The following is a 24,845-nucleotide window of genomic DNA, read 5'->3' on the forward strand; positions in this document are numbered from 1 at the left end:
TGTGCGCAGGATGCAACTATGAATTAAGAGAATATTTTCATATTTTTTGAATTTTTCTCAAAATCTTTGTGTTAACCCCTACGAAAATATTGAGTTTTTGGTAAATGGTCTATATACTGAAGCTTATGATCTTTAGTGTTGTTTTAAATTTTTAAACATATTTTATATTTGTATTAATGTATATTAAACTCTATTTCATGGAACATGGGTATCGTTTTAATTTCTTATCAATTAATTTAGTAAAACTTCATAATACTCCCTAAATTGATAGATTAACCACGATAAAATCGCTATTCTCTACAGAAACGTAGACAATAAAGGTTCCAAACCTTTTTGACATTCATAATATGTTTGTGCAGGATGAAACTATGCATTAAAACAATATTGTCATATTGTTTCAAATTTTCTCAAAATCTATGTGCTAACCCCTACGAAAATATTGACTTTTTCGATAATGGTATATATATTGAAGCCTATGATCTTTAGTGTTGTTTTAAATTTTCTAAACACATTTTATATTTGTATTAATGTATATTAAACTCTCTTTCATGGTGCATGAGCATTGTTTAAAATTTTTATCAATTAATTTATTAAAAATTCATAATACTCCCTAAGCTTGTAGATTAACCACAATAAAATCGCTATTTTTTAGAGAAACAGAGACAACAAAGGTTCCAAACCTCTTTGACATTCATCATATGTGTGCGCAGGATGCAACTATGAATTAAGACAATATTTTCATATTTTTTGAATTTTTCTCAAAATCTATGTGTTAACCCCTACGAAAATATTGAGTTTTCGGTAAATGGTCTATATACTGAAGCTTATGATCTTTAGTGTTGTTTTAAATTTTTAAACATATTTTATATTTGTATTAATGTATATTAAACTCTATTTCATGGAACATGGGTATCGTTTTAATTTTTTATCAATTAATTTAGTAAAACTTCATAATACTCCCTAAATTGATAGATTAACCACGATAAAATCGCTATTCTCTACAGAAACAGAGACAACAAAGGTTCCAAACCTCTTTGACATTCATAATATGTTTGTGCAGGATGAAACTATGCATTAAAACAATATTGTCATATTTTTTCAAATTTTCTTAAAATCTATGTGCTAACCCCTACGAAAATATTGAGTTTTTCAATAAATGGTCTATATATTGAAGCCTATGATGTTTAGTGTTGTTTTAAATTTTCTAAACACATTTTATATTTGTATTAATGTATATTAAACTTTCTTTCATGGTGCATGATCATTGTTTTAATTTTTTATCAATTAATTTAGTAAAACTTCATAATACTCCCTAAGCTTGTAGATTAACCACAATAAAATCGCTATTTTTTAGAGAAACAGAGACAACAAAGGTTCCAAACCTCTTTGAAATTCATCATATGTGTGCGCAGGATGCAACTATGAATTAAGATAATATTTTTATATTTTTGAATTTTTCTCAAAATCTATGTGTTAACCCCTACGAAAATATTGACTTTTTCGGTAAATGGTCTATATACTGAAGCTTATGATCTTTAGTGTTGTTTTAAATTTTTTAACATATTTTACATTTGTATTAATGTATATTAAACTCTATTTCATGGAACATGAGCATCCTTTTAATTTTTTATCAATTAATTTATTAAACTTCATAATACTCCCTAAATTGTTAGATTAACCACGATAGAATCGCTATTCTCTACACAAACGGAGAGAACAAAGGTTCCAAATCTCTTTGACATTCATCATATGTTTGTGCAGGTTGCAACTATACATAAAAACAATATTTTCATATTTTTAAATTTTTTATCAAAATCTATGTGCTAACCCTTACGAAAATATTGAGTTTTTCGGTAAATGGTCTATATATTGAAGCCTATGATCTTTAGTGTTGTTTTAAAATTTCTAAACACATTTTATATTTGTATTAATTTATATTTAACTCTCTTTCATGGTACTTGAGCATTGTTTTAATTTCTTATCAATTAATTTAGTAAAATTTCATAATAGTCCCTAAACTGGTAGATTAACCACAATAAAATCGCTATTCGTTAGAGAAACGGATACAGCAAAGATTTCAAACCTCTTTGAAACTCATCATATATGTGTGCAGGATGCAACTATGAATTAAAACGATATTTTCATATTTTTTGAATTTTTCTCAAAATCTATGTGTAACCCCTACGAAAATATTGAGTTTTCGGTAAATGGTCTATATACTAAAGCTTATGATCTTTAATGTTATTTTAAATTTCTAAACATATTTTATATTTGTATTAATGTATATTAAAATCTATTTCATGGAACATGGGCATCGTTTTTATTTTTTATCAATTAATTTAGTAAAACTTCATCATACTCCCTAAATTGGTAGATTAGCCAAGATAAAATCGCTATGCTCTACAGAAATGGGGACAACAAAGGTTCCAAAACTCTTTGACATTCATCATATGTTTGTTCAGGATGAAACTATGCATTAAAACAATATTGTCATATTATTTGAAATTTTCTCAAAAACTATGTGCTAACCCCTACGAAAATATTGAGTTTTTCGATAAATGGTATATATATTGAAGCCTATGATCTTTAGTGTTGTTTTAAATTTTCTAAACACATTTTATATTTGTATTAATGTATATTAAACTCTATTTCATGGTACATGAACATTGTTTTAATTTTTTATCAATTAATTTAGTAACACTTTATAATACTCCCTAAGTGGTTAGATTAACCACAATAAAATCACTGTTCTTTAGAGAAACGGAGACAACAAAGATTCCAAACCTCTTTGACATTAATCATATGTGGGTGCAGGATGCAACTATGAATTAAAACAATATTGTCATATTTTTTGAATTTTTCTCAAAATCTATGTGTTAATCCCTACGAAAATATTGCGTTTTTGGTAAATGGTCTATATACTGAAGCTTATGATCTTTAGTGTTGTTTTAAATTTTTTAACATATTTTACATTTGTATTAATGTATATTAAACTCTATTTCATGGAACATGGGCATCGTTTTAATTTTTTATCAATTAATTTAGTAAAACTTCATAATACTCCCTAAATTAGTAGATTAACCACGATAGAATCGCTATTCTCTACACAAACGGAGAGAACAAATGTTCCAAACCTCTTTGACATTCATCATACGTTTGTACAGGTTGCAACTATGCATAAAAACAATATTTTCATATTTTAAAAATTTTATCAAAATCTATGTGCTAACCCTTACGAAAATATTGAGTTTTTCGGTAAATGGTCTATATATTGAAACCTATGATCTTTAGTGTTGTTTTAAAATTTCTAAATACATTTTATATTTGTATTAATTTATATTAAACTCTCTTTCATGGTACATGAGCATTGTTTTAATTTCTTATCAATAAATTTAGTAAAACTTCATAATAGTCTCTAAACCGGTAGATTAACCACAATAAAATCGCTATTCTTTAGAGAAACAGATACAACAAAGGTTCCAAACCTCTTTGACACTCATCATATATGTGTGCAGGATGCAACTATGAATTAAAACAATATTTTCATATTTTTTGAATTTTTCTCAAAATCTATGTGTAACCCCTACGAAAATATTGAGTTTTCAGTAAATGGTCTATATACTAAAGCTTATGATCTTTAATGTTGTTTTAAATTTCTAAACATATTTTATATTTGTATTAATGTATATTAAATTCTATTTCATGGAACATAGACATCATTTTTATTTATTATCAATTAATTTAGTAAAACTTCATAATACTCCCTAAATTGGTAGATTAACCACGATAAAATCGTTATTCTCTACAGAAATGGAAACAACATAGGTTCCAAACCTCTTTGACATTCATCATATGTTTGTGCAGGATGAAACTATGCATTAAAACAATATTGTCATATTATTTGAAATTTTCTCAAAATCTATGTGCTAACCCCTACAAAAATATTGAGTTTTTCGATAAATGGTCTATATATTGAAGCCTATGATCTTTAGTGTTGTTTTAAATTTTCTAAACACATTTTATATTTGTATTAATGTATATTAAACTCTCTTTCATGGTGCATGAGCATTTATCTAATTTTTTATCAATTAATTTAGTAAAACTTCATAATACTCCCTAAGCTTGTAGATTGACCACAATAAAATCGCTATTTTTTAGAGAAACAGAGGCAACAAAGGTTCCAAACCTCTTTGACATTCATCATATGTGTGCGCAGGATGCAACTATAAATTAAGACAATATTTTCATATTTTTTTAGTTTTTCTCAAAATCTATGTGTTAATCCCTACGAATATATTGAGTTTTCGGTAAATGGTCTATATACTGAAGCTTATGATCTTTAGTGTTGTTTTAAATTTTTAAACATATTTTATATTTGTATTAATGTATATTAAACTCTATTTCATGGAACATGGGTATCGTTTTAATTTTTTATCAATTAATTTAGTAAAACTTCATAATACTCCCTAAATTGATAGATTAGCCACGATAAAATCGCTATTCTCTACAAAAACAGAGACAACAAAGGTTCCAAACCTCTTTGACATTCATAATATGTTTGTGCAGGATGAAACTATGCATTAAAAAAATATTGTCATATCTTTAAAAAATTTCTCAAAATCTATGTGTTAACCCCTACGAAAATATTGAGTTTTTCGGTAAATGGTCTATATATTGAAGCCTATGATCTTTATTGTTGTTTTAAAATTTATAAACACATTTTATATTTGTATTAATGTATATTAAACTCTCTTTCATGGTGCATGAGCATTGTTTTAATTTTTTATCATTTAATTTAGTAAAACTTCATAATACTCCCTAAGCTTGTAGATTAACCACAATAAAAACGCTATTTTTCAGAGAAACGGAGACAACAAAGGTTCTAAACCTCTTTGACATTCATCATATGTGTGCGCAGGATGCAACTATGAATTAAGACAATATTTTTATATTTTTTGAATTTTTCTCAAAATCTATGTGTTAACAACCCCTACAAAAATATTGAGTTTTTGGTAAATGGTTATATACTGAAGCTTATGATCTTTAGTGTTGTTTTAAATTTTTAAACATATTTTATATTTGTATTAATGTATATTAAACTCTATTTCATGGAACATGGGTATCGTTTTTATTTTTTATCAATTAATTTAGTAAAACTTCATAATACTCCTTAAATTGATAGATTAACTACGATAAAATCGCTATTCTCTACAGAAACGGAGACAACAAAGGTTCCAAACCTCTTTGACATTCATAATATGTTTGTGCAGGATGAAACTACGCATTAAAACAATATTATCATATCTTTAAAAAATTTCTCAAAATCTATGTGCTAATCCCTACGAAAATATTGAGTTTTTCGGTAAATGGTCTATATATTGAAGCCTATGATCTTTAGTGTTGTTTTAAATTTTCTAAACACATTTTATATTTGTATTAATTTATATTAAACTCTATTTCATGGTACATGATCATTGTTTTAATTTTTTATCAATTAATTTACTATAACTTCATAATACTTCTTAAACTTGTAGATTAACCACAATAAAATCGCTATTCTTTAGAGAAACGGAGACAACAAAGGTTCCAAACCTCTTTGACATTCATCATATGTGTGTGCAAGATGCAGCTATGAATTAAAACAATATTTTCAAATTTTTTGAATTTTTCTCAAAATCTATGTGTTAACAAACCCTACGAAAATATTGAGTTTTCGGTAAATGGTCTATATACTGAAGCTTATGATCTTTAGTGTGGTTTTAAAATTTCTAAACACATTTTATATTTGTATTAATTTATGTTAAACTCTATTTCATGGAACATGGGCATTGTTTTATTTTTTTATCAATTAATTTAGTAAAACTTCATAATACTCCCTAAATTGGTAGATTAACCACGGTAAAATCGATATTCTCTAGAAAAATGGAGACAACAAAGGTTTCAAACCTCTTTGAAATTCATCATATGTTTGTGCAGGATGCAACTATGTATAAAAACAATATTGTCATATTTTTTGAATTTTTCTCAAAATCTATGTGCTAACCCCTACGAAAATATTGAGTTTTTCGGTAAATTGTCTATATATTGAAGTCTATGATCTTTAGTGTTGTTTTAAAATTTCTGAACCCACTTTATATTTGTATTAATGTATATTAAACTCTATCTCATGGTACATGGGCATCGTTTTAATTTTTTTATCAATTAATTTAGTAAAACTTTATAATACTCCCTAAATTGGGGGACTAACCACTATAAAATCGTTATTCTTTAGAGAAACGGAGACAACAAAGATTCCAAACCTCTTTGATATTTATCATATGTTTGTGCAGGATGCAACTATGGATTAAAATAATATTTTCATATTTTTTTAATTTTTTTCAAAATCTATGTGTTTAACACCTATGATAATATTGTGTTTTTCGGTAAATAATCTACATATTTAGTGTTGTTTTAAAATTTCTGAACAAATTCTATATTTGTTTGGTTCTCTTTATTCTTGATTTTAGATTTATTGCGTTGAATTTTGTTCAGGAGATGATACGTAGAAGCTGCAACGCTCGAGATATATAGAATCTTTGGCCTAGCTTCATTGTTCAGGGTGTTGGTCTATTCGGTTTAGTAGAAATGTGAATGAAGAAGTTGTGACGAATATATAAAATTACAGTTTGGTTATGTCCTTATGTAATTGCTTCTTTTTTTTTGGTTTTTTGGTTTTTTGGAATTGCTAAACTTCAGTTAAGTTTGGATTAACAACAAGATATATCCGTACAATGTAGTCTGGCTTCTTCTAGTAGAGACCCAAGAACTTCCACCATAAAGATCCAACAGATCCCCAAATGACTGCTTGTAATAGAGCCATCACGAACCCTAGCCTAAACATGTCTTTCAGATCTACGTAGCCAGCTGCGAATCCAAACAAAAAAAAACAAAATAATAAGGGAATACTACATAAATTTTTCATTGACTAAGAAAAAAATGAGACAAGAGAAAGAGAACAAACCTCCATAGTATAAAGCAGCTGGTCCACTACTATAATGAGCCAACGCACCAGAAAGATTGTTATTAAAGGCCAAACAAAGAGCCGCTAAAACCCCGGGAACACCAGCAGCTATCTGCATGGCCAAGAAAGCTGGATAGAGAGCACCTGCATGAGCCGTTTGGCTTGCGAACACGTAATGCAGCAGGAGATAAGAAGCCTGGAGGATAACAAACGAAGCAGGCCAAGTCAAGGAGAGTGTCTGCAGCAGTTTAGCCACACAATCCGACATCCAAGCAACGACCCCAAGGTTCGTTAGTTGTCCAGCCATACCGATCAAAACCGCAAACCAAGTTAGCGAGTCCCAAGCCGATTTGTCGCTTAGACAATCATTCCAGTTTATAACTCCCAATACTAGTAACGTTGATAGACCAATCATCGCGGAGACAACACTTGATACTCCTATTGCTTCTCCGAAAACCCAAAGAGAGACGGTGAAGGCCATTGCACCGAGCATGATCCATTCGTTTTTAGTGATGGGACCTAACCGTTCCAGCTTCTTTGCGGCAGCAGCAGGAGCTTCCGGTGTGTGTTTAAGCTCAGGAGGGTAAAGCTTGTAGATGAGGAGAGGTGTGCAAAGAAGAGACGCAAAGGCGGGAACGCTCGCGGCTTTAAACCAAGAGACCCATGGGTTTGAGAGCACCACACCAACTTCTCTAGCTAGTTTGAGACATAGCAAGTTTTGTGCAGCTGATGTTAGGAGAAGCGCACCAGAAGTCCCTGCACACTGTCACAGAGTACACGAAAAGTCATCAAGAGAGAGAGACATAGATTTAACTAGTCCTAGGTATATTATCCAAAACCAACAGGACCAAAAATTACAAAACCGAATAGTTCTAATTTTTTAGTTTGAAAACCCGAAACAGAACCGAGAACTTACCTGAATATTTTTAATATAATAAAACTATTATTATTTTAATATAAAAATATAATTTATAAAGTAAAAAAAAATACCGATCTACTGGAATTAGCACAAGATTTTTTTGGTTTTTTCCGAGTTATTAGTTCGGAATTTCTGGATTTTAACCCCGAACCAAACTCGAATTATTTCTAATTCGACTCCGGTCCGGTTTTTTAATGAAAAGACAGAAACTCGATCTGATCCGAAAAATGTCTGGCTCCTAAACACATCCAACCCAAATAAGCCCAAAAACCGAACAACCTGAACCAATCCGAACCGAAAAACCGAATGCCTAGCACTAGATTTTTTGGAGTTTAACCCGTACCAAACCTGAATTATTTCTAATTCGATTCCACTTCCGTTTTTAATGAAAAAAATAAAACTCCAAACCGAAAAATGTCTTGTTCCTAAACACACCCAACCCAAATAAGCCCAACCCGAACCGAAACTCGAACCGAAAACCCGAGTGCCCAGCACTGGATTTTACCTGCAGTTGTGTCTGAATCAGAAAAGCACCAAGCCTTCTCGAAGACGAGTCACCAGGTTTACTCCCGGCGGAGAGAGACAAAGACTTGATCACCGGCAAGAAAACCCCACCGGCTCTAGCCATAGTAGAGGGCATGATCAAACCCATAAACGTTTCACACAACACGAGACCGTACGACAAACCAAGAGTGCTTCTCCCTAGCCACTTCACGAAGTAAGTAGCGATCCTATCGCCGAGACCCGTTTTAACGAAGCCGCGAGCGAAGAAAAATGAGATCGCGATAAGCCAGATGAGCTCGTTGGTGAAAGCGGCGAAAGCGGTTGAGAAAGAAAGCGTTCTGGTGACGATCGAAGCGGTTAGGCCGATGAAGGCCCAGGCCCCGACGGGGAGTGGGCCGAGGACGAGGCCCGAGATGGTGAAGAGGAAGACTGAGAGTAGTTGCCATCCTTGTGACGTCACTTGTTCGGGTCTAGGGATTAGGAATCTGACGATGAGACCTATTGAGATGGAGATTGCGAGAGGTATCAGCTTAGCTCCTTGCGGCGGTGAAGAAGATGAAGAAGAAGATTGAGGATTGCTCTGTATCTCCGGTGAGGACGAGGTGGAAGAAGCGGTGGCGCGGAGAGTGAGTCGAGGAGAGGAGATGGAGAGTGATCGGAGGGTTGGGGATGAGGTGTAAAGGGAGATCGAAGGGTGAGTAAGTGATAATGATAATGATCTTGAAGATGAACGGCGGAGAGAGAGATAAGAGAGTGGTGAAGAAGCGGTGGTTGAGAGTGAACGGAGGGCGAAACTCTCCATCGTTGTACTGTTAATTCTCAGTTCTCTTCGAGGGAGATTGAGTTTATTACTTTTTAATATTTATTTATAATTTCTCCGTTTACAAGTACAGACGAATCTATCACCATGTCTGAACGACACATATGATAAGTGATGTTTGTGGAGAACTTACTTTTGAGTTATTATTGTTAAGTTAGACATTCATGTTCCTCACTTCTCTATTTCTATCCCCATAGTTTTTATTTTTGACAAAACACCCCCCCCCCCCAAATCAACTCTGCATCTTGTTACTGCACTTTCTCTACAGATCTCTCTTTGTATATCTATGTGCGAAAGATTGTCTGATTCTCTAATTTCAAGTATAGTAAAAGGAGAACACAAACACTCAATACCATCTTTGCAAGCTTCAAGAACATTTTGTGAGTTCAATAACGCACTTAATAGAGACCCAAAAACTTCCACCAGAATGTTCCAACTACTCCACAGATGATGACATTAATCGTCACCATCATGAATCCAATCTTGAATACATCAGGCAGTTCACCAAAAACATGAATGTTAAAAAGACTTTCCACATAAAGAGAGAGGGAGAGTTATGTTCATAAGGTACCCCTCCATATTAGACAGCGGCTTGATGCTATAATGCATCCATGGCCGGTCATGAGTCAAACTTAGTGAAACATTCGATTTAAGTTTTCAAAAAATTTGAAATTTTTTTATATGTAAATATTTCTAAATTTGTAAAAAAAAAATCTAGGCTCTTAAACTTTTGAAATCTTTTATTAATTGGTATAGGATCCTCAAACTATCAAGGCCGACCTTGAATGCATCAAAGCACCAAAAAGATTGGTGTTGGAAGCTACAGCAAGTGCAGCTAATAAAACACCTGATCTTATTATACTCATAGCTAAGAAATACTGAGAAGAGAGTTTTTACGTGACCGGTTTGGCTTTGCAAAAAGATAGTGGATGAAGAAGTGAGCTGCTTGGAGAAAGACCAAATGCATCTGGCCAGCTTAAGAGCAACATTATCAAGACATTTGAACACTTCTTATGGGCGATCCTTACCCAATATTGGCCCAAAAATAAATATAAAGTCCAGTTAAATGAAGGAGACGATTTTTAGGTAAAAAGTTTTTTGACTTCATTCTTCTGTCACGTGTCATTCTATGATACGTTTTGTGAAGCGGTAGAGGGTCTCGTCGTTTTGCTCTGGATCTATTCTCTCCGTCTCCCTCTTCTCTCTCTCTCTCCCAATCCGTAGACGGCGATTCGCTGGAACTGAAGAATCATCGGTCCACATCGATCGATCGTTTAATCTCGCCATCGAATCTGCAGGTTCGTATTACTCTCTCTCTCTGTCTCCCTCTTCTCTGTCTCTCTCTATCGTATCGATTATGTGTTTCTAATATTTTGCATGCTTTGGGTTTGATCAAGGTCCGCGGAGTTTGGGTTTAGGGTTTCATCGTCTCTTCCTTCTCTCGCTTTCGACGGGTACTTCCACCGTCGTCGTCTATTCTCGTCCATCTCGCCTCTCTTCTTTCTCCGGTTGGAAACCATCTCCGCCGCCGTCACCAACATGTTTATCTTCTTTCTCCGTCCTCCGTTAGCTATATAGAGGAATCATTTAAACAAATAGATTGGTGATTCGCCTTTTGGTTGTATATGATTGTATAGTGATCTGTTGGTTCGTGTTTCTGATGGACTTTTGTTTACCGATGAATATGATTGTATAGTGATCTGTGTTTTTGATTGTAAAAATATGCTTCATTGATTAGTGAACTGAATTTTGAGTTATATACTTGATTGATTAGTGAACTGAATTTTGATTGTATAGTTGATGGAGAGCCACGTTATATGTTGTGATCTATACTGAATTTTGATTCTATACTTGTTGTTTTAGATACATTGGCTTCATCATTGACATGTGTTGTTTTAGTTGGTGTGTAAATTGAAGTAAGTAGGTTTCGACATTTAATGAAAACGTTGTACTGACTTTTTTACTTAGTTTGGTTTCGAAGGAGTGTTACTTGGCAAAGTTTTGTAGTTAGTTTGCTTGGTTTTGTAGTTAGTTTCGGAGGAGTAATAAATATTGATTAGTTATGTGTAACGAGTATAAGTAACTAATGTGTATCATATTTACTTACTTGTTTGCTTTGATTCTTTATTTTCCGAGTAATAAATATTGATTAGACCCTGGTAGTTGATTGTTAGAGAAACATTTAAGCTCTCTGATGGTTGTTCTCTCAAATTTCTTTAAATAGCAGCAACAAGTTTAATTCTTGTTGTGGTTATCCCTTACTCTCTTCTTTCTCTCACATATCTTTCTTTTCTATTCCTGTCCTTCTAATCGAAATGGATCCAAGGAATCCATTGAATCCCTATAGTGAGTCCCCTAGTTATAGTTATCTTCTCCATAGCCAAAATTTTCAGTATGGAAGTTATCCTTCTACTCAGTATCCATCCGAGATACCTCCTTATAGTTCACAACAACCTGACGGTCCACCTGAACGTGAAGACCCAGCAGTTGCCTCTAAGGAGAGAAGGCAATGGACTCCAGCTGATGACGAGGTCGTCATAAGTGCTTGGCTCAACACATCTAAGGATGCAGTGGTTGGGAATGAACAAAAATCAGGGACGTTCTGGAAACGTGTTGCTGAGTACTATGAATCTACTCCACATGCTAAAGAGAGTGGTGAACCAAGAGAGTGGCTCCATATTAAGCAGAGGTGGCAGAAGATTAATGACCTCACCAACAAATTTTGCGGTGCTTACTCGGCAGCGGAGAGACAGATAACTTCTGGTCAGAGTGAGACTGACGTCCTCAAGATGGCTTATGATATCTACTACGCTGATCACAAGAGGAAATTCAATCTTGAGTATGCGTGGTGCGTGTTGAGGTTTGAGCAGAAATGGCTCAGTCTTAACACTCCTAAACCCACTAAACCCACTGGGAGTGCAAAGCGAAAAGCTGGAGAGGAATGTTCAAGCACCACTGTTGGTGATGAAGAGGTCCGGCCTGAAGGTGTCAAAGCGGCTAAAGCAAGAAGGAAGGTGGGTCAAGGAAAGTCTCTTGCTGATGTTACTACTGTGATGGAGATGAAAGAGAGACTGTCAAAGCTTGCCATTTTAGACACACTGTTAGCCAAGACAGGACCACTAAGCGAGGCTGGAGAGATTGTCAAGAACAAGCTGCTCGCTCAGTATTTCTGACTATCTGTTGCTGAGATATCTGTTTGTATTTCCTGAACTAGTTACTATGTTTGTATTTCATGAAATGTGTTGCTGAATTCGTTGTTTCATAATTGGTACCTTAATGTATTTCTGTTTGGTAGCATTTTCCTTAATGTATGTGTTTGTGACTTCCCATGTGTAGTAAATGTATTTACCTAAATGTTTTTCTGCTTGGTAGTTCTTAAAAAAAATTATTTTCGACATTTGATATACTTGTCTATCATCTTAAGGCTACTATTGACTGACTTTCAATTTTTTTTTTGCAGGTTTAATTCGTAAAAATGGGCCGATATAGTTACAGCCAGCCTTCAGATTCATCACACTATGGTGGGGATCAAGCTGATAGTGGGTACAGCGAGACAGAAGAGCTTATTGGTCGTGACCAAGCTGAGTTGGAGTTGAAGTATCCTGAGCCGTCTCAGTACCCTATGCAGTATCCTCCACAACCTGAGGTGGAGTTTGGATTCCCCCAGGTTTGCTATTGTGGTGATGCACCAATTCTAGTTACATCAAAAAACGATCCGGGGAGGAGGGTATACACCTGCAAGAATGTGGATGATGGCGATTGCCATGTCTGGAAGTTTTGGGACGTCGCGGTGATGGAGGAGATGAGGGCGAGGGATAAACACATTCTGCAGTTGGAGGAAAAGGTAGATAACCTTACCTTAATGAGTAACTTTGAGTCTGAGGAAAAGGTGGTTAGGCTAGAGAACTTAGTTTATGACTTGGCAAAGAAGTCGTTTACTTTAAAAATTGAGTTTGAAGTTTGTGTTGGTGTCATGCTCTTTGTATTAGTGGTACTTGGTCTGGTGATCGGATGGAAGTGATGTTGGTGTTAACAGCATTACTAAGTCTGGTTTAGGAAGTTTGTGTTGGTGTCATGCTCTTTGTCTTAGTCGTACTAATGCTGTTAACCCTTATGAGACTATGTACTAATGTGTTGTATTGTTATGAACTTTATGAATTACAAATGTGTTGTATTGTAATGAATTAAATATAAGGGTTCGTGCGCTTTTTTGTTAGTTAATTGTTTATTCCTCCATAGTTAATTGTTTATGCCTCCACTCCATGTATATTGTTCGATTCAATCACTTGCATAATTAACTTATTGATATCGAATTTGTCACCCAACTGTGCAATGTGACTTTGAAACAACAACTACTTGTCTCGTGAACCACTTTAAACAACATAATAATTCAAAGGTACAACATAATAATTCAAAGGTGTAAGAGTCACATGAGTTGTTTTTTACTTCCACAACAAAACAATATACATTCACAAGTTGTATCACGAGAACACAATATACATTCACAAGTTGTATCACGAGAAGAGCTTATTTGCCCCTATAAATATGAAAGATCATTGGCAATTTAAAGACATCTCTCCCCTTTCATCAACTCTTCATTTTAAATGTAAAAAAACTCTAATGGCATCTTCTTCTCATTATCACTACCATAACGATGACGATGATGAAGATTATGTTAATGATTACGTTGAAGATTATGTTAATGATTACGTTCAAAACTTTGATGAAGAACCAAAAAAGCGGAAGCAACGTATTTATATGGAGAGGTTCCGAGAAGACGGCCACCAGAAGCTCTGGAATGATTACTTTAGCGAGACTCCAACTTACAATCCCGAGTTATTCCGCCGACGGTTCCGAATGAACAAATCTTTGTTCCTGCGTATTGTACAACGTCTCGAAACCAACATACCGTATTTTCAACAAGGAACCGATTGTACCGGACGGTCTAGTCTAACACCCCTACAAAAATGTACTGCAGCAATCCGACAGTTGGCTTATGGCGGTGCAGCTGATTCGCTTGATGAGTATGTCCGGCTTGCTGAAACGACAGCTCGGAAATCTTTGCACAAATTTACCGCCGGAATAATCAGCTTGTTTGGTGATGAATACCTACGCCAACCGACACAAGAGGATCTGCAAAGACTTCTCTATATTGGAGACCAACGTGGGTTTCCGGGGATGATTGGCAGCATCGACTGTATGCATTGGGAGTGGAAGAATTGCCCCACTGCTTGGAAAGGAATGTATTCCCGAGGAACCGAAAAACCAACAATTGTTTTGGAGGCGGTTGCTTCAAGTGACCTCTGGATATGGCACGCGTTTTTTGGAGCTCCAGGTACTATGAACGATCTTAATATTCTTGATTGATCCCCCGTTTTTGATGACATTATTAACGGAATTGCGCCAGAAGTGAACTTCTATGTTAATGGTAATCAATATCATTTGGCATATTATCTCACTGATGGTATTTATCCTAAATGGGCGACTTTTATTCAATCTATCCGACTTCCTCAAAGTGAGAAACATTCGTTATTTGCTAAAACCCAAGAAGCTGTTCGAAAAGATGTCGAGCGTGCCTTCGGAGTTCTGCAAGCTAGATTTGCCGTAGTGAAAAATCCATCCAAGCTATGGGATAAAGACAAAATAGCAAATATTATGAAGGCATGCATCATACTCCATAATATGATTGTCGAGGATGAACGATCATCATACACTCAGTATAACGTGAGAGAATTTCAAAAAAGCGAGGAAGATGATACATTCACCGTTACTCCGAATTCAAATCTCGGCACTGCAATGGATCGTCGATCGAGCGTCCGTAACAGACAAGCCCATGAACAATTAAAATTCGATTTAATCGAAAATATTTGGGCTAAATTTCGACATTTTCCAAATAACCAATGATTTTAAAGTTTCTATGAATTGAATAAATGTGTGATTTATGAATTTTTTTTTTATGTATGGAATGTAATAAAATGTTTGTAATTTTAATTAAATAAAAAAATTTTCTCTTTTTAATGTATTGAATATAAATGGATATATCTTAATTACTACTTATTAATAAAAAAATGATTTTATACCTAAGAACCTTCGAAAAGTTCCATTGATAATGTTGTATTTTACTTAAGTATTTTAGAAAACTTCTTAGACTAAAAATACTAATTAAATATTCTAAGATGTTTGATAAGAGTTGGCATTGATAATGTTGCTCTAAGTTGAGAGATCGGAAAGCTTTGGCTACACAATCAGACATCCAGGTCACCATACCGATGTTTGTGAGCTGTCCTTCCAAGCCCAACAAGACAGCAAACCAAGCTAATGTTCTTTTAGTCTAATCTTTTTTTCTGATTAGTAATTGTATTTGATTTTGTGAAACAGTGTAAGGAGGAAGCTTTGAACTTTGAAAATCTGCTAATAAAACTATTTTATCTTACAAAATGTTAAACTATAATTAGAGTGTCACTAATGATACAATATTATACAAAAAAGAAACAGAGTGTAATTTACGTTTTAATTATTAAAAAAAAAATAAAAATTAATTAATCATAACGGCCAAATTTTCTCCTTTTTCCATCACGCGTCAATAAGACCACCACGTGTACGGTTGTGATTCTATAGTCACATCTGTTATAGAGCCGTTAGCGCCGTAGTCAAGGGGCCGCGTTTTCTTTTTTCTTCTTTCTCACTAGACTTGTCCCCACCTTACTGTATAATGAAATCTAAACCGTTAGATTAAAGTTTCACCTTACATCTCAAAGCAGTAGACCCTACATATCTCTCTATATAAACATTCGTCTCCTAGTTTCGTTAACATCACAAGCAATTAAAGCAAAACACTCTTAGAAACATAACAGCTGTCTGAATATCTCTCTCTCTCTTGTAATGGCATTCTCAAAATCTCTAGGGTTCATTCTTCTCGCTGCCATCTTCGTTTCCTTCACGGTGGCTCAATCTCCGGCTCCAGCTCCATCTAGCGGCGGAGGAAGGAGGATCTCACCGGCGCATTCACCTAAGAAGGCGTTATCTCCTGCACAAGCTGTCTCTCCTTCTCCTCAAACCGCGTTGACTCCAGAATCATCCGCCTCTCCTCCATCGCCACCTTCGGTTGATTCTCCTTTAGCTGATTCTCCTTCAGATTCATCGGCTGTTTCTCCCTCTTCGATCTCTAACTCGCCGGCTCAAGCTCCCGCTCCTGTAAGCGGCGCCGTTTCGAACAGCTACGCCGTGTTTGGATCCGTCGCTGTTATGTTATCCGCCGTCGTTTTGGCTATGTAGGTTCCAGGAATGAGACTTGTTAGATTTTTAGTATTTATTTATTTATGAGATATATGAGCTTTTGCAGAGTGAGAGATGATTCTTTATTTTTTGTTCTTCCTTTTTCTATCAGATTCCTACTATTTGTTTCTCATTTTTGTTGATCCATCCAGATTAATATATGATTTTATCAGATTCAAATACTTTATCTAATATGTGTAAAATACAATCGCTTAACTAATTTACAGTATTTGTATATTCAATATTGAAATTAATTCATGATCTGCAAATTTTCAATACAACAAGATGTAACTAACCATAAACAAAACCGTGTAAATTTTAATTTAAGAAATTTATAACGTTCCATAATTTATTGTCATAATGATTTTTTGCATATAATCATCTCATTTCACTTACTGTTTTAGTACAACATAATACTTATATATGTTCACTAAAACATGGGCCTTAACAATAGCCCAATGGACATTTAGTTGAATGAAAACCACAAGATAATACACACTGTTACATTGAACTCAACGAGGTTCTCTCTTAATCATTTAGCTTCAGAGAACTACTTCATAAAATCTCTGTCTATCTAATGTTTCTTGAGGAACAAGACTCCTCAACAAAATGGACCAACTTCTACAATTCGGAACAAAACCTTCTTGAACACCTTCCTCCAGAAGAAAACAAGCATCCTCAACAAAACCTCCTTTGCACAACCAACTCATCAAAGTGTTATACGTCACCGCATCAGGCGATATCCCTTCGTCCCGAAGCTTCTCAAACATCGCCACACCATCACCAATCCTCCCAGCCCTGCACAGACCGTTTATCAAACTGTTAAACGTCACAATATCCGGCGTGGTCCCCCTGTGAACCATCTCTCTCTGAAACTCAACCGCTTCCTCCACTTTCCCGTTCCTGCACAGCCCGTTTATAAGTATGTTGCAGGAGATGTTGCTCGGCACAACCCCATCTCTCAACATCTTCTCGAACAAGCTCCTCGCCTTATCAACCTCCCCTGCCCTGCACAAACCTTCTATCAGACCATTATACGTTATCTCGTCAAGCGGAGAGCCCTGGAAAACCATCTCATTAACCAGCTTACGAGCTTCTTTAATCTCTCCTCTTCTGAGAAAGGCCTTGATCAATGTATTGTAAGTAACAGTGTTGGCAACTACACCTTCTGAGATCATGTCTCTGTGCAGCCACAAGGCGTGGTCGATCTCATCGACCTCGCAGAGTCCAGCTATCATCGTATTGAACGTATACGCGTCAGGCTTACACCCTTTACTCGGCATCTCTTTGAAAACATCGATGGCTTCAGAGACTCGATGCTCTTTACACAAAGCAGATATCAAACAGTTGTAACCAGCAGTGTTGAGTTTCAACCCATCCGCAGACATGTCTCTCAGAACATCGAATGCTTCATCTATCCGTCCTAGTTTACAGAAACCATCAAAGAAGATTGTATAAGAGAATACATTAGGCTTACATCCTCTAACCCTCATATCGCGAAAAACCTCTAAAGCTAAGCCTACAAGACCCTTCTTCAAGTATCCATATATCAACGAGTTAAACGTGCAGACATCAGGAACAAGACCATGAGAATCAGACAAAAGAGATTTAGCATCATCAAGCCTCCCCTGAGTCACAAACCCGTGAAAAAGAGTGTTGAAGATAACAATACTCGGCTTCGGAACTCTACTAAACAGATCTTTCGCAGCATCAACCCTCCCTATCTTACACAACCCATTCATCAAATAACCATACGTTATATCATCAGGAGCAAACCCTCTCATCAACATCCTATTCACCATCTTCGCAGCTTCATTAATCCTCTCAAACTTACAAAGCCCAAAGATAACATCATTAAACGTCTCAGCGTCAGGCACACATCCCATCAAAAGCATCTCTTCAAGAAGCTGAAGCGCTTCGTTCACTCTACTACACTTCGATAAAGAATGTATAAGCGTCTGGTAGATCACCGAGTTGGGAACACACCCATGCTTCGTCATGTCTCTAAGTAAAGACAAACCCGAATCAATCTCGTTAATGGCACATAACGCTTTTATCACGACACCGAAAGTGAAAAGCGTCGGGGGGATTCTTCTGCTGAGCATATCGTCGAACACGTTGGCTGCAACTTTGTAACAACCTGCGGAGACCAGAATCTCTAGGACCACGTTGTAAGATCTGAAAGTGGGTGAGCAGGAGAAGACGCTCCGCATCTCCAGGAGCAGCCGAATGGTCTGCCCTGGGAGATTAGATCTGGCGTAGTCTCTCATGATGGAGATAAAGATCGATTCTTTGAAGCAGATGCCTTCGTCTTTCATCTGGAGGAGGAGTTTGTCGATGGCTTCGAACTGGGATTGGGATCCGAGCTTGCGGATTAGGGATTGGTAGGAGAGGAAGGTGTGGCGGTAGCCCGGTTGGGAGCCGGTTCGGGAGAAGAGGGCGAGGGAGGTGGGGACGTCGAGGGGGAGGGAGAGGAGGGTGGAGAGCTGCGAAGGTGTGATCTTGGGGAGGGAGGTTGAGAGGGAGGAGAGGTCGTAGGGTTTGAGAAGGTTCTCCCATTCGTTGGCTGAATCGGAGGAGGAGGTATCGTTTTGATCATCGCCGGCGGCGGCGGCGAAAGCGTTGGTGATAAGGTAACGGGAGGGTGGAGGGAGAGAGTGTGATCTTCTTATGCTCAGGTGTAGAGCAAGCTTTGATCTCGCGAGCATAATACGAAACGCTACATTAATCAATCTGTTGAAAGATGGTTTTACAGTAAGAGAGTGAGAGAGAGAGAGATTCTATTTGGTTCCGAGAAAGCTTTTGAACCCTCTAGCTCGTTAAGAGGTTTCGAATATTTTTGTTTGTTTGTTTGTGTGTTCGGATGTTTTGTTGGGCTAGTTCAAATTGGGAAAGTATTTTCTGAGCCCAAACAAAGAGTGTTTTGGGTTCGGTTTGGTTCGGTTGTACTATGTTTGTAAATCTGAATTTTTTACTAATTAACCAAAAAATATTTAAAATATTTAAACAATTAACTAGAACTAGTTAAACTAACTAAAACATATACAAAGAGATTAATAGATTTGACTAATTTGGATATTTGTGTATCTATTTCGGATTTCGGTTCGGCTCCCTAAAATACCCTAGCTTTCAGATTCCATTCGGATATTTTTTATAATGGTTCTGATTGGATTTTAAGTTTTTAGGTTTGGGTTCGGTTTATATTTGGATTTGGTTTAAAATGGCTAGACCTAGTGTTATTCATAAACCAATGAGAAAATCAAGAGGATGAAGCAACTCCAAATTTTAGAGAAAGTTTTTAAAATATTTCAAGTGAGCAAATCTGTGTGTTCTTGATTTGATTCATTGGAGAAAGAAAATCTTTTTCGTTTGGTCCTAAAAATTTGTAATGCTATTGATTTCTTTTTATGTCCATACTAATCAAACAAAAGGCCAAACTGTATATCATTGATACGTTACAAAACCCAAACCACAAAATCCAATCATCTTGACAATACATCAGACACAGAAGACAGAACATGAACAATAAGACTCAAAGACACAACATCAAAACATAGTAGCAAGTGAGGAAAGCAAAAGAACAAATGAATGGTTTGCATTATTACAAAAGACACTAAAAAATTAATCACATGAACATGACATCAATGGACCCACTTAAGTCACCATATGAACAAAAGAGAGTGTAGGTAGGTCAGAGATAACCTTAGGAGAGGGAGATTCATAGACCACGCGAGTATATGAGATAAAAAAGACTTTGAATATTTGCCTTTTTGATTTCACCATCCACACTAAACCCATCAATGACTAGAAAGAAAGTGACCTCATGTCTTCTTTTAACTTTCTGAAAATGCAGAAGCATGTACACCTAAAGCAGTCCACTTATATACACAGCTAAAAAGCTGGTGCAGAGGATAGGGACCCCCTAAGCCACTTCACACGTGAGAGAATCTTCAAAGCCTTATCTGTCTGGTGACTAGTGACTGGTGGTGAGAGGGAGGTTTCTTGTCTAGCAATGGTTTAAGTCTTGTTTCAGTAGCTTTAGGTAATCAATGGCTTCGTCTAGAAGTAAGAGAGCTTGGTTCCCTTTTGCACCTGGAACTATGCTCTCAAGTATCTTCAGAGCTGTGCGGATCTTGTCTTTTCTTGACTGCTCGTCGCTCAGACCAGAACCAGTGTCTTCTTGACTGATGTCTAGTAGCTTCTGCCTTTTACAAGGAGCATCTATTTCTTCTGATACCCTTTTGTTGCAAACTTGTTGATAAGGAGAGTGACCAGTGCTCATTACTTCATCATCGCTCTCGCAATCTTCTTCATCTGAATAGAGCAATGCATTGATCTCCTCAGTGTCTTCATGCATTTCAGATTCTTGTCCATAGTGCTCATCAAGCTCAGAGAGTTTAACTGGTTCTGCAGTTAGGGGAAAGGGACATTGGAATAGACGAGTCTGGTTCCCTGACTGATCTAATATCATTAGTCTTTTCTGAGAAGAAGACTCTAATGCTCCTCCATGTGGAGTAGTAGCAGCAGCAGCAGCGCACCAAGACCTCATGTCAGATAGAGAGAATCGTTTCCCACAAGACTCCTTATCAAGACTCCACTTGAATGGTGGTGGCTGCAAACAGTGGGCCTGAAGCTCAGCTGCATCAGGGAGGAACCGAGCTGCTGTATCCTCAAAGCAAGCTTGAGGAGGCAAATCCCATTGTCTGGTATCAAGAGGCATGCTCTTGGAGTTTTTAACTCAAAAGGTAAACTTCAAAAGAACACACACACACTACAAAAACCAAAAGACAGAGGCAACAGATCAGCTCAAGAAACATAAACTGAACAATTACATAAGAGGGGAAAGTTTCATTGACGTACCGGTTGTTTGAGTTGTTCAATTAGGTGAATGCAATACTTGTTGTTACCCTCAAACCCCTTTTTGAATAAGTAGTGAAAGAAAGACGAAGGAAGAAACTAAAATACAGCTGAGAATCACAAAGCAACTACGTGACTGGTTTGAGTAGAAGTCTAAAGTATTCAGCCTGAAACACACACAATCATAAGTGTTAGAAGACTAAATCTATTGTGTGGTAAATGAGAAAGTACTATGTGTGCTATGTACCTGGCAATTATCCATGGGTTGAAAGCATGCAATAACTCTAACTACAATGGTTGGTCTGTTAGCGTCTCCTGTCTCGTGTTTCAATGCTCTAAATCTTGTCTTGCCAGGTGACTGACACACCATCACTTTGAAAAAAAGAAACTTTTCTTTGTCGAAGGAAAGAAACAAGAGAAAATGGAGCTTGTTTTGTCTTAGCTGATTCTTTGTTCACAATGGTACACATAGATATGTTGGGATCCCATTTTAGAAGGATTGGTTAAAGAAGAGGCTTTTACAGAATGACACGGCAACAGAGATTCAAGCTCACAACTTTGCGGTATAAGCAACAACACATACTGTTTCTGTCTCTCCTCTTATTACACTAAAAACTTGATCCTTATCATCATCCACTGCTTTGTATTCTCAATCTACTTTTTCGAATCTGTAAGGAAACATATGATCAAACACTTCAAAATGAGCTAAACACACCATCTAATACAATTGTACTTGTCAGGTTCACAGGCTACACAAACCACATTGTTCTAAGCATGAAGGATTTAAACCGGTTTTAACCAATTACGAACAGAGGAAGAAAGATCGAATTTTGATACCTTAGGGAGGTGAAAGAGAGGAACTTTGATGTTGGGTCAGATCCAGAGAGAAGGATGAGAGCTTCTTTTTTCTTTTTGTGTGTTTGGTTAGTTGAATGAATCAATGGAAAAAGCGAAGAGGAGATAATAAGAGAGAAGATGAAAGTGACCAACGAGCAGAACAATAATATTCGAAGCACACACGCAAGTGTTAAGTGGTAATAACAAGGCTTTATAAACATGTTTATTGACGCTTTTGTGCTTTTACCAAAACACCCTCACTTATGTGTACTATTACGTAAGTGGCAACAATGGTAATATGATCAAAATCTCTAATCTGTAGTTTATTTCATTTCGGTTTGGTTTGATTTGTTCCGGTTTGAATTATGATTGGTTTAAGATAAAACAAATTAAAAACCAAATACTTAGCAAATCTTATTTTATATTTCTTATAAGAAAATATTATTTTATATTTCTTATCTTCTCAAGGAAAATTAAATTCATTTCGGTTTGGTTTGATTTGTTCCGGTTTGAATTAGGTTTGGTTTAAGATAAAACAAATTAGTAAGCAAATACTTGTTTTTATGTTTCTGATCTTCTCAAGGAAACTTGTATTAACGCACATGTTACATATTTTGAAATGTAATAATACAATTTTGATTATACAAATAAAAAGAAATGTTACTTGGAAACTAATCTTGTAGTAATTAAAAGAATTGTTATTGGTGCTTCGCTTGGAAGAAATGGAGGCAAGGGGGACGAACGTGTATATACGTGATTATGGTATATATGATGACAAACTCTCACGGTCCATTATTTCAGGTTTATCATCCTTTTATCATTAATTAATAATATTATTTTCTCTTAATAAATACTTTGTTGATTGTTTGTTAAAGTAAAAAGTCCGTTTTTTTTCTCTTTTAATTTTTAGTGAAAGCTAAGTTAGTGAAAGTATGCTCCAGCTTTTATATCCTGCTTTAATCAACTCTATATTCTAATACATTTGTTCAGGTGCGTGTTTGTGTGTTTCAAACACCCATTGTGATGGAAAACAGGATAAAAGAGAACCACTTTTTTGGTTGTTTAATTTTGATTAACAAGTTAGCATCTAGCTTGCTTATGCAACGCCAAAATTAGCTCAATACTTTTGTTTTATTTTTGTTAATATCATGTAGACTTTATTATTTTATATAAATATTGACATAAAAGTCTAGTGGGTGAAAAGAAAAAGAATATGAAAGAAAGAAAATGAATATGAAAAGGAAAAAAAGGAAAAGAGGAAAAGAAAAAGAAAAGGAGTCATAAGTTATGATTAAAGAAATGCACGGGAATGTTAAGTGCTTAATTACCCGCACGACTTCTCTCGTATTTTCTCCTTTTCTTCCTTTCTTGTTAACTTCGTTCTCATTTGATTTGATATTGAGAATAGTAATTACTGTTTAGCAAGGGTTGAATTCAAAGTTTCATCATGGTTTCACATTATTATACCCAACTCAAAATCAAATTTTTGTTTGAGATAATTTCTTTCTTTTGATTATTATTATGGTATTTTTAGTGAACACATGGACTTCAACCAACTTGAAATTAAAATGTGTTATTACATATTGAACACTTAAACATTCAGATGAACTGGGGTAACATTCTTAGCTCAGTGGTAGAGTGGCGTTATAGTACTTTTGTTTTGTAAAAATAAGTTTGTTTCAGCAAAATTGAAGAAATCTTTTATTTAAGATAAAACGTTTGTCCAAAGAGGTTACAAGAACACTGGCAAGTGACGTCACAAAGTTTTGTTTCAACAAGATCTCAGAAGCAACAAAGATAAAGGATTGCTACTTGCTACCACTTAATAATTTAACATTTAAGTTTTTTTTTTTGAGCTGGAAAGCATCATCACTGCACGCTGAGTACTTCAATTTCAAAGTCGAGAACCGAGTTAGGCTGGATTCCCCACGCTGGAAACCCACCAGCACCATATGCGTAGTCCGGTGAGCACTGCATAAACAGAAGATGTTAAATAACACCCTAAGATATTCCACACACACGAATGGCTTATACAGTTATACTACAACAAGCTCAAAATGAATATCCTTAGAGACAAGAACATGCTTTTTAAGACACAAAGCTTTAGAATTCAGCAAATATGATTTTCATGACGAGAGGAGCAAGTCTACATACCCGCAAGCGAGCAACCTCACCAATTTGCATGCCGATAACACCTTCATCCCATCCTGTAAACAAAATTTTTAAACAATTAAAATTCATATTAACTTTACACGAAAAAAAAGAAAACAGAACAATAATATGATCAAACCAGTAAAACAGATGGAAACGTTGTAGCTATGTTGAATTTGCAAGCCAGACCTGTAGCTATGTTCAAGAAGAACATTGTGTCAATAAGTAGGACACTGTCAAAATTTCAGGAACGTTTAGAGCCTAAATAGTTCTAAATTTATGAATTAACAATGAAACAACCTTAACCCTTTAGAATAGTAACAGTTGAGCTAATATAATCTAAATAACGTGCACAAAAGCATTGGTTGAATAGCTTTCCCATCTTCTTGATTTTGTAGACTCTCTTAACATTTGTAAGTATACCTACAGCAACTACAAAAAAAATGAGTTCCTTATCGATCCAAGGGCTACAAGAACTTCGA

At 35.6% G+C, this 24,845-nt stretch overlaps 6 protein-coding genes across 6 annotated transcripts; 3 read left to right on the plus strand and 3 right to left on the minus strand.

Annotated features, from left to right (window-relative positions):
• Nucleotides 1-6,631: 6,631 nt before the first annotated feature.
• On the minus strand, nucleotides 6,632-9,389 carry LOC106426620 (dicarboxylate transporter 2.2, chloroplastic). The gene is made up of 3 exons (XM_048760627.1): nucleotides 8,425-9,389; nucleotides 7,001-7,763; nucleotides 6,632-6,903 (listed from the first exon to the last, which is right to left on the minus strand). Exons 1-3 carry the CDS (start codon nucleotides 9,223-9,225, stop codon nucleotides 6,788-6,790), a joined length of 1,680 nt encoding a protein of 559 aa, XP_048616584.1. The 5' UTR covers nucleotides 9,226-9,389; the 3' UTR covers nucleotides 6,632-6,787.
• A 2,169-nt stretch (nucleotides 9,390-11,558) lies between these two features.
• LOC125585161 (glutathione S-transferase T2-like) lies at nucleotides 11,559-12,416 on the plus strand. The gene has a single exon (XM_048753745.1). The coding sequence runs from the start codon at nucleotides 11,559-11,561 to the stop codon at nucleotides 12,414-12,416; it is 858 nt and encodes a 285-aa protein (XP_048609702.1).
• Nucleotides 12,417-13,863: 1,447 nt separating this feature from the next.
• LOC125585163 lies at nucleotides 13,864-15,626 on the plus strand. Its single transcript, XM_048753746.1, has 2 exons — nucleotides 13,864-14,440; nucleotides 15,622-15,626. Exons 1-2 carry the CDS (start codon nucleotides 13,864-13,866, stop codon nucleotides 15,624-15,626), a joined length of 582 nt encoding a protein of 193 aa, XP_048609703.1.
• A 407-nt stretch (nucleotides 15,627-16,033) lies between these two features.
• Nucleotides 16,034-16,603, plus strand: LOC125588803 (classical arabinogalactan protein 1-like). The gene has a single exon (XM_048760631.1). The coding sequence runs from the start codon at nucleotides 16,126-16,128 to the stop codon at nucleotides 16,516-16,518; it is 393 nt and encodes a 130-aa protein (XP_048616588.1). The 5' UTR covers nucleotides 16,034-16,125; the 3' UTR covers nucleotides 16,519-16,603.
• A 445-nt stretch (nucleotides 16,604-17,048) lies between these two features.
• LOC125588805 (pentatricopeptide repeat-containing protein At5g64320, mitochondrial-like) lies at nucleotides 17,049-19,842 on the minus strand. The gene has a single exon (XM_048760634.1). It carries the CDS (start codon nucleotides 19,224-19,226, stop codon nucleotides 17,061-17,063), a length of 2,166 nt encoding a protein of 721 aa, XP_048616591.1. The 5' UTR covers nucleotides 19,227-19,842; the 3' UTR covers nucleotides 17,049-17,060.
• A 105-nt stretch (nucleotides 19,843-19,947) lies between these two features.
• On the minus strand, nucleotides 19,948-22,409 carry LOC106404847 (transcription factor SAC51-like). Its single transcript, XM_013845511.3, has 4 exons — nucleotides 22,213-22,409; nucleotides 21,623-22,043; nucleotides 21,379-21,542; nucleotides 19,948-21,289 (listed from the first exon to the last, which is right to left on the minus strand). Exon 4 carries the CDS (start codon nucleotides 21,236-21,238, stop codon nucleotides 20,525-20,527), a length of 714 nt encoding a protein of 237 aa, XP_013700965.2. The 5' UTR covers nucleotides 21,239-21,289; nucleotides 21,379-21,542; nucleotides 21,623-22,043; nucleotides 22,213-22,409; the 3' UTR covers nucleotides 19,948-20,524.
• Nucleotides 22,410-24,845: the final 2,436 nt, after the last annotated feature.

This window comes from Brassica napus, chromosome A2, assembly GCF_020379485.1.
Source record: "Brassica napus cultivar Da-Ae chromosome A2, Da-Ae, whole genome shotgun sequence".
Classification (NCBI taxonomy): Eukaryota; Viridiplantae; Streptophyta; class Magnoliopsida; order Brassicales; family Brassicaceae; genus Brassica; species Brassica napus.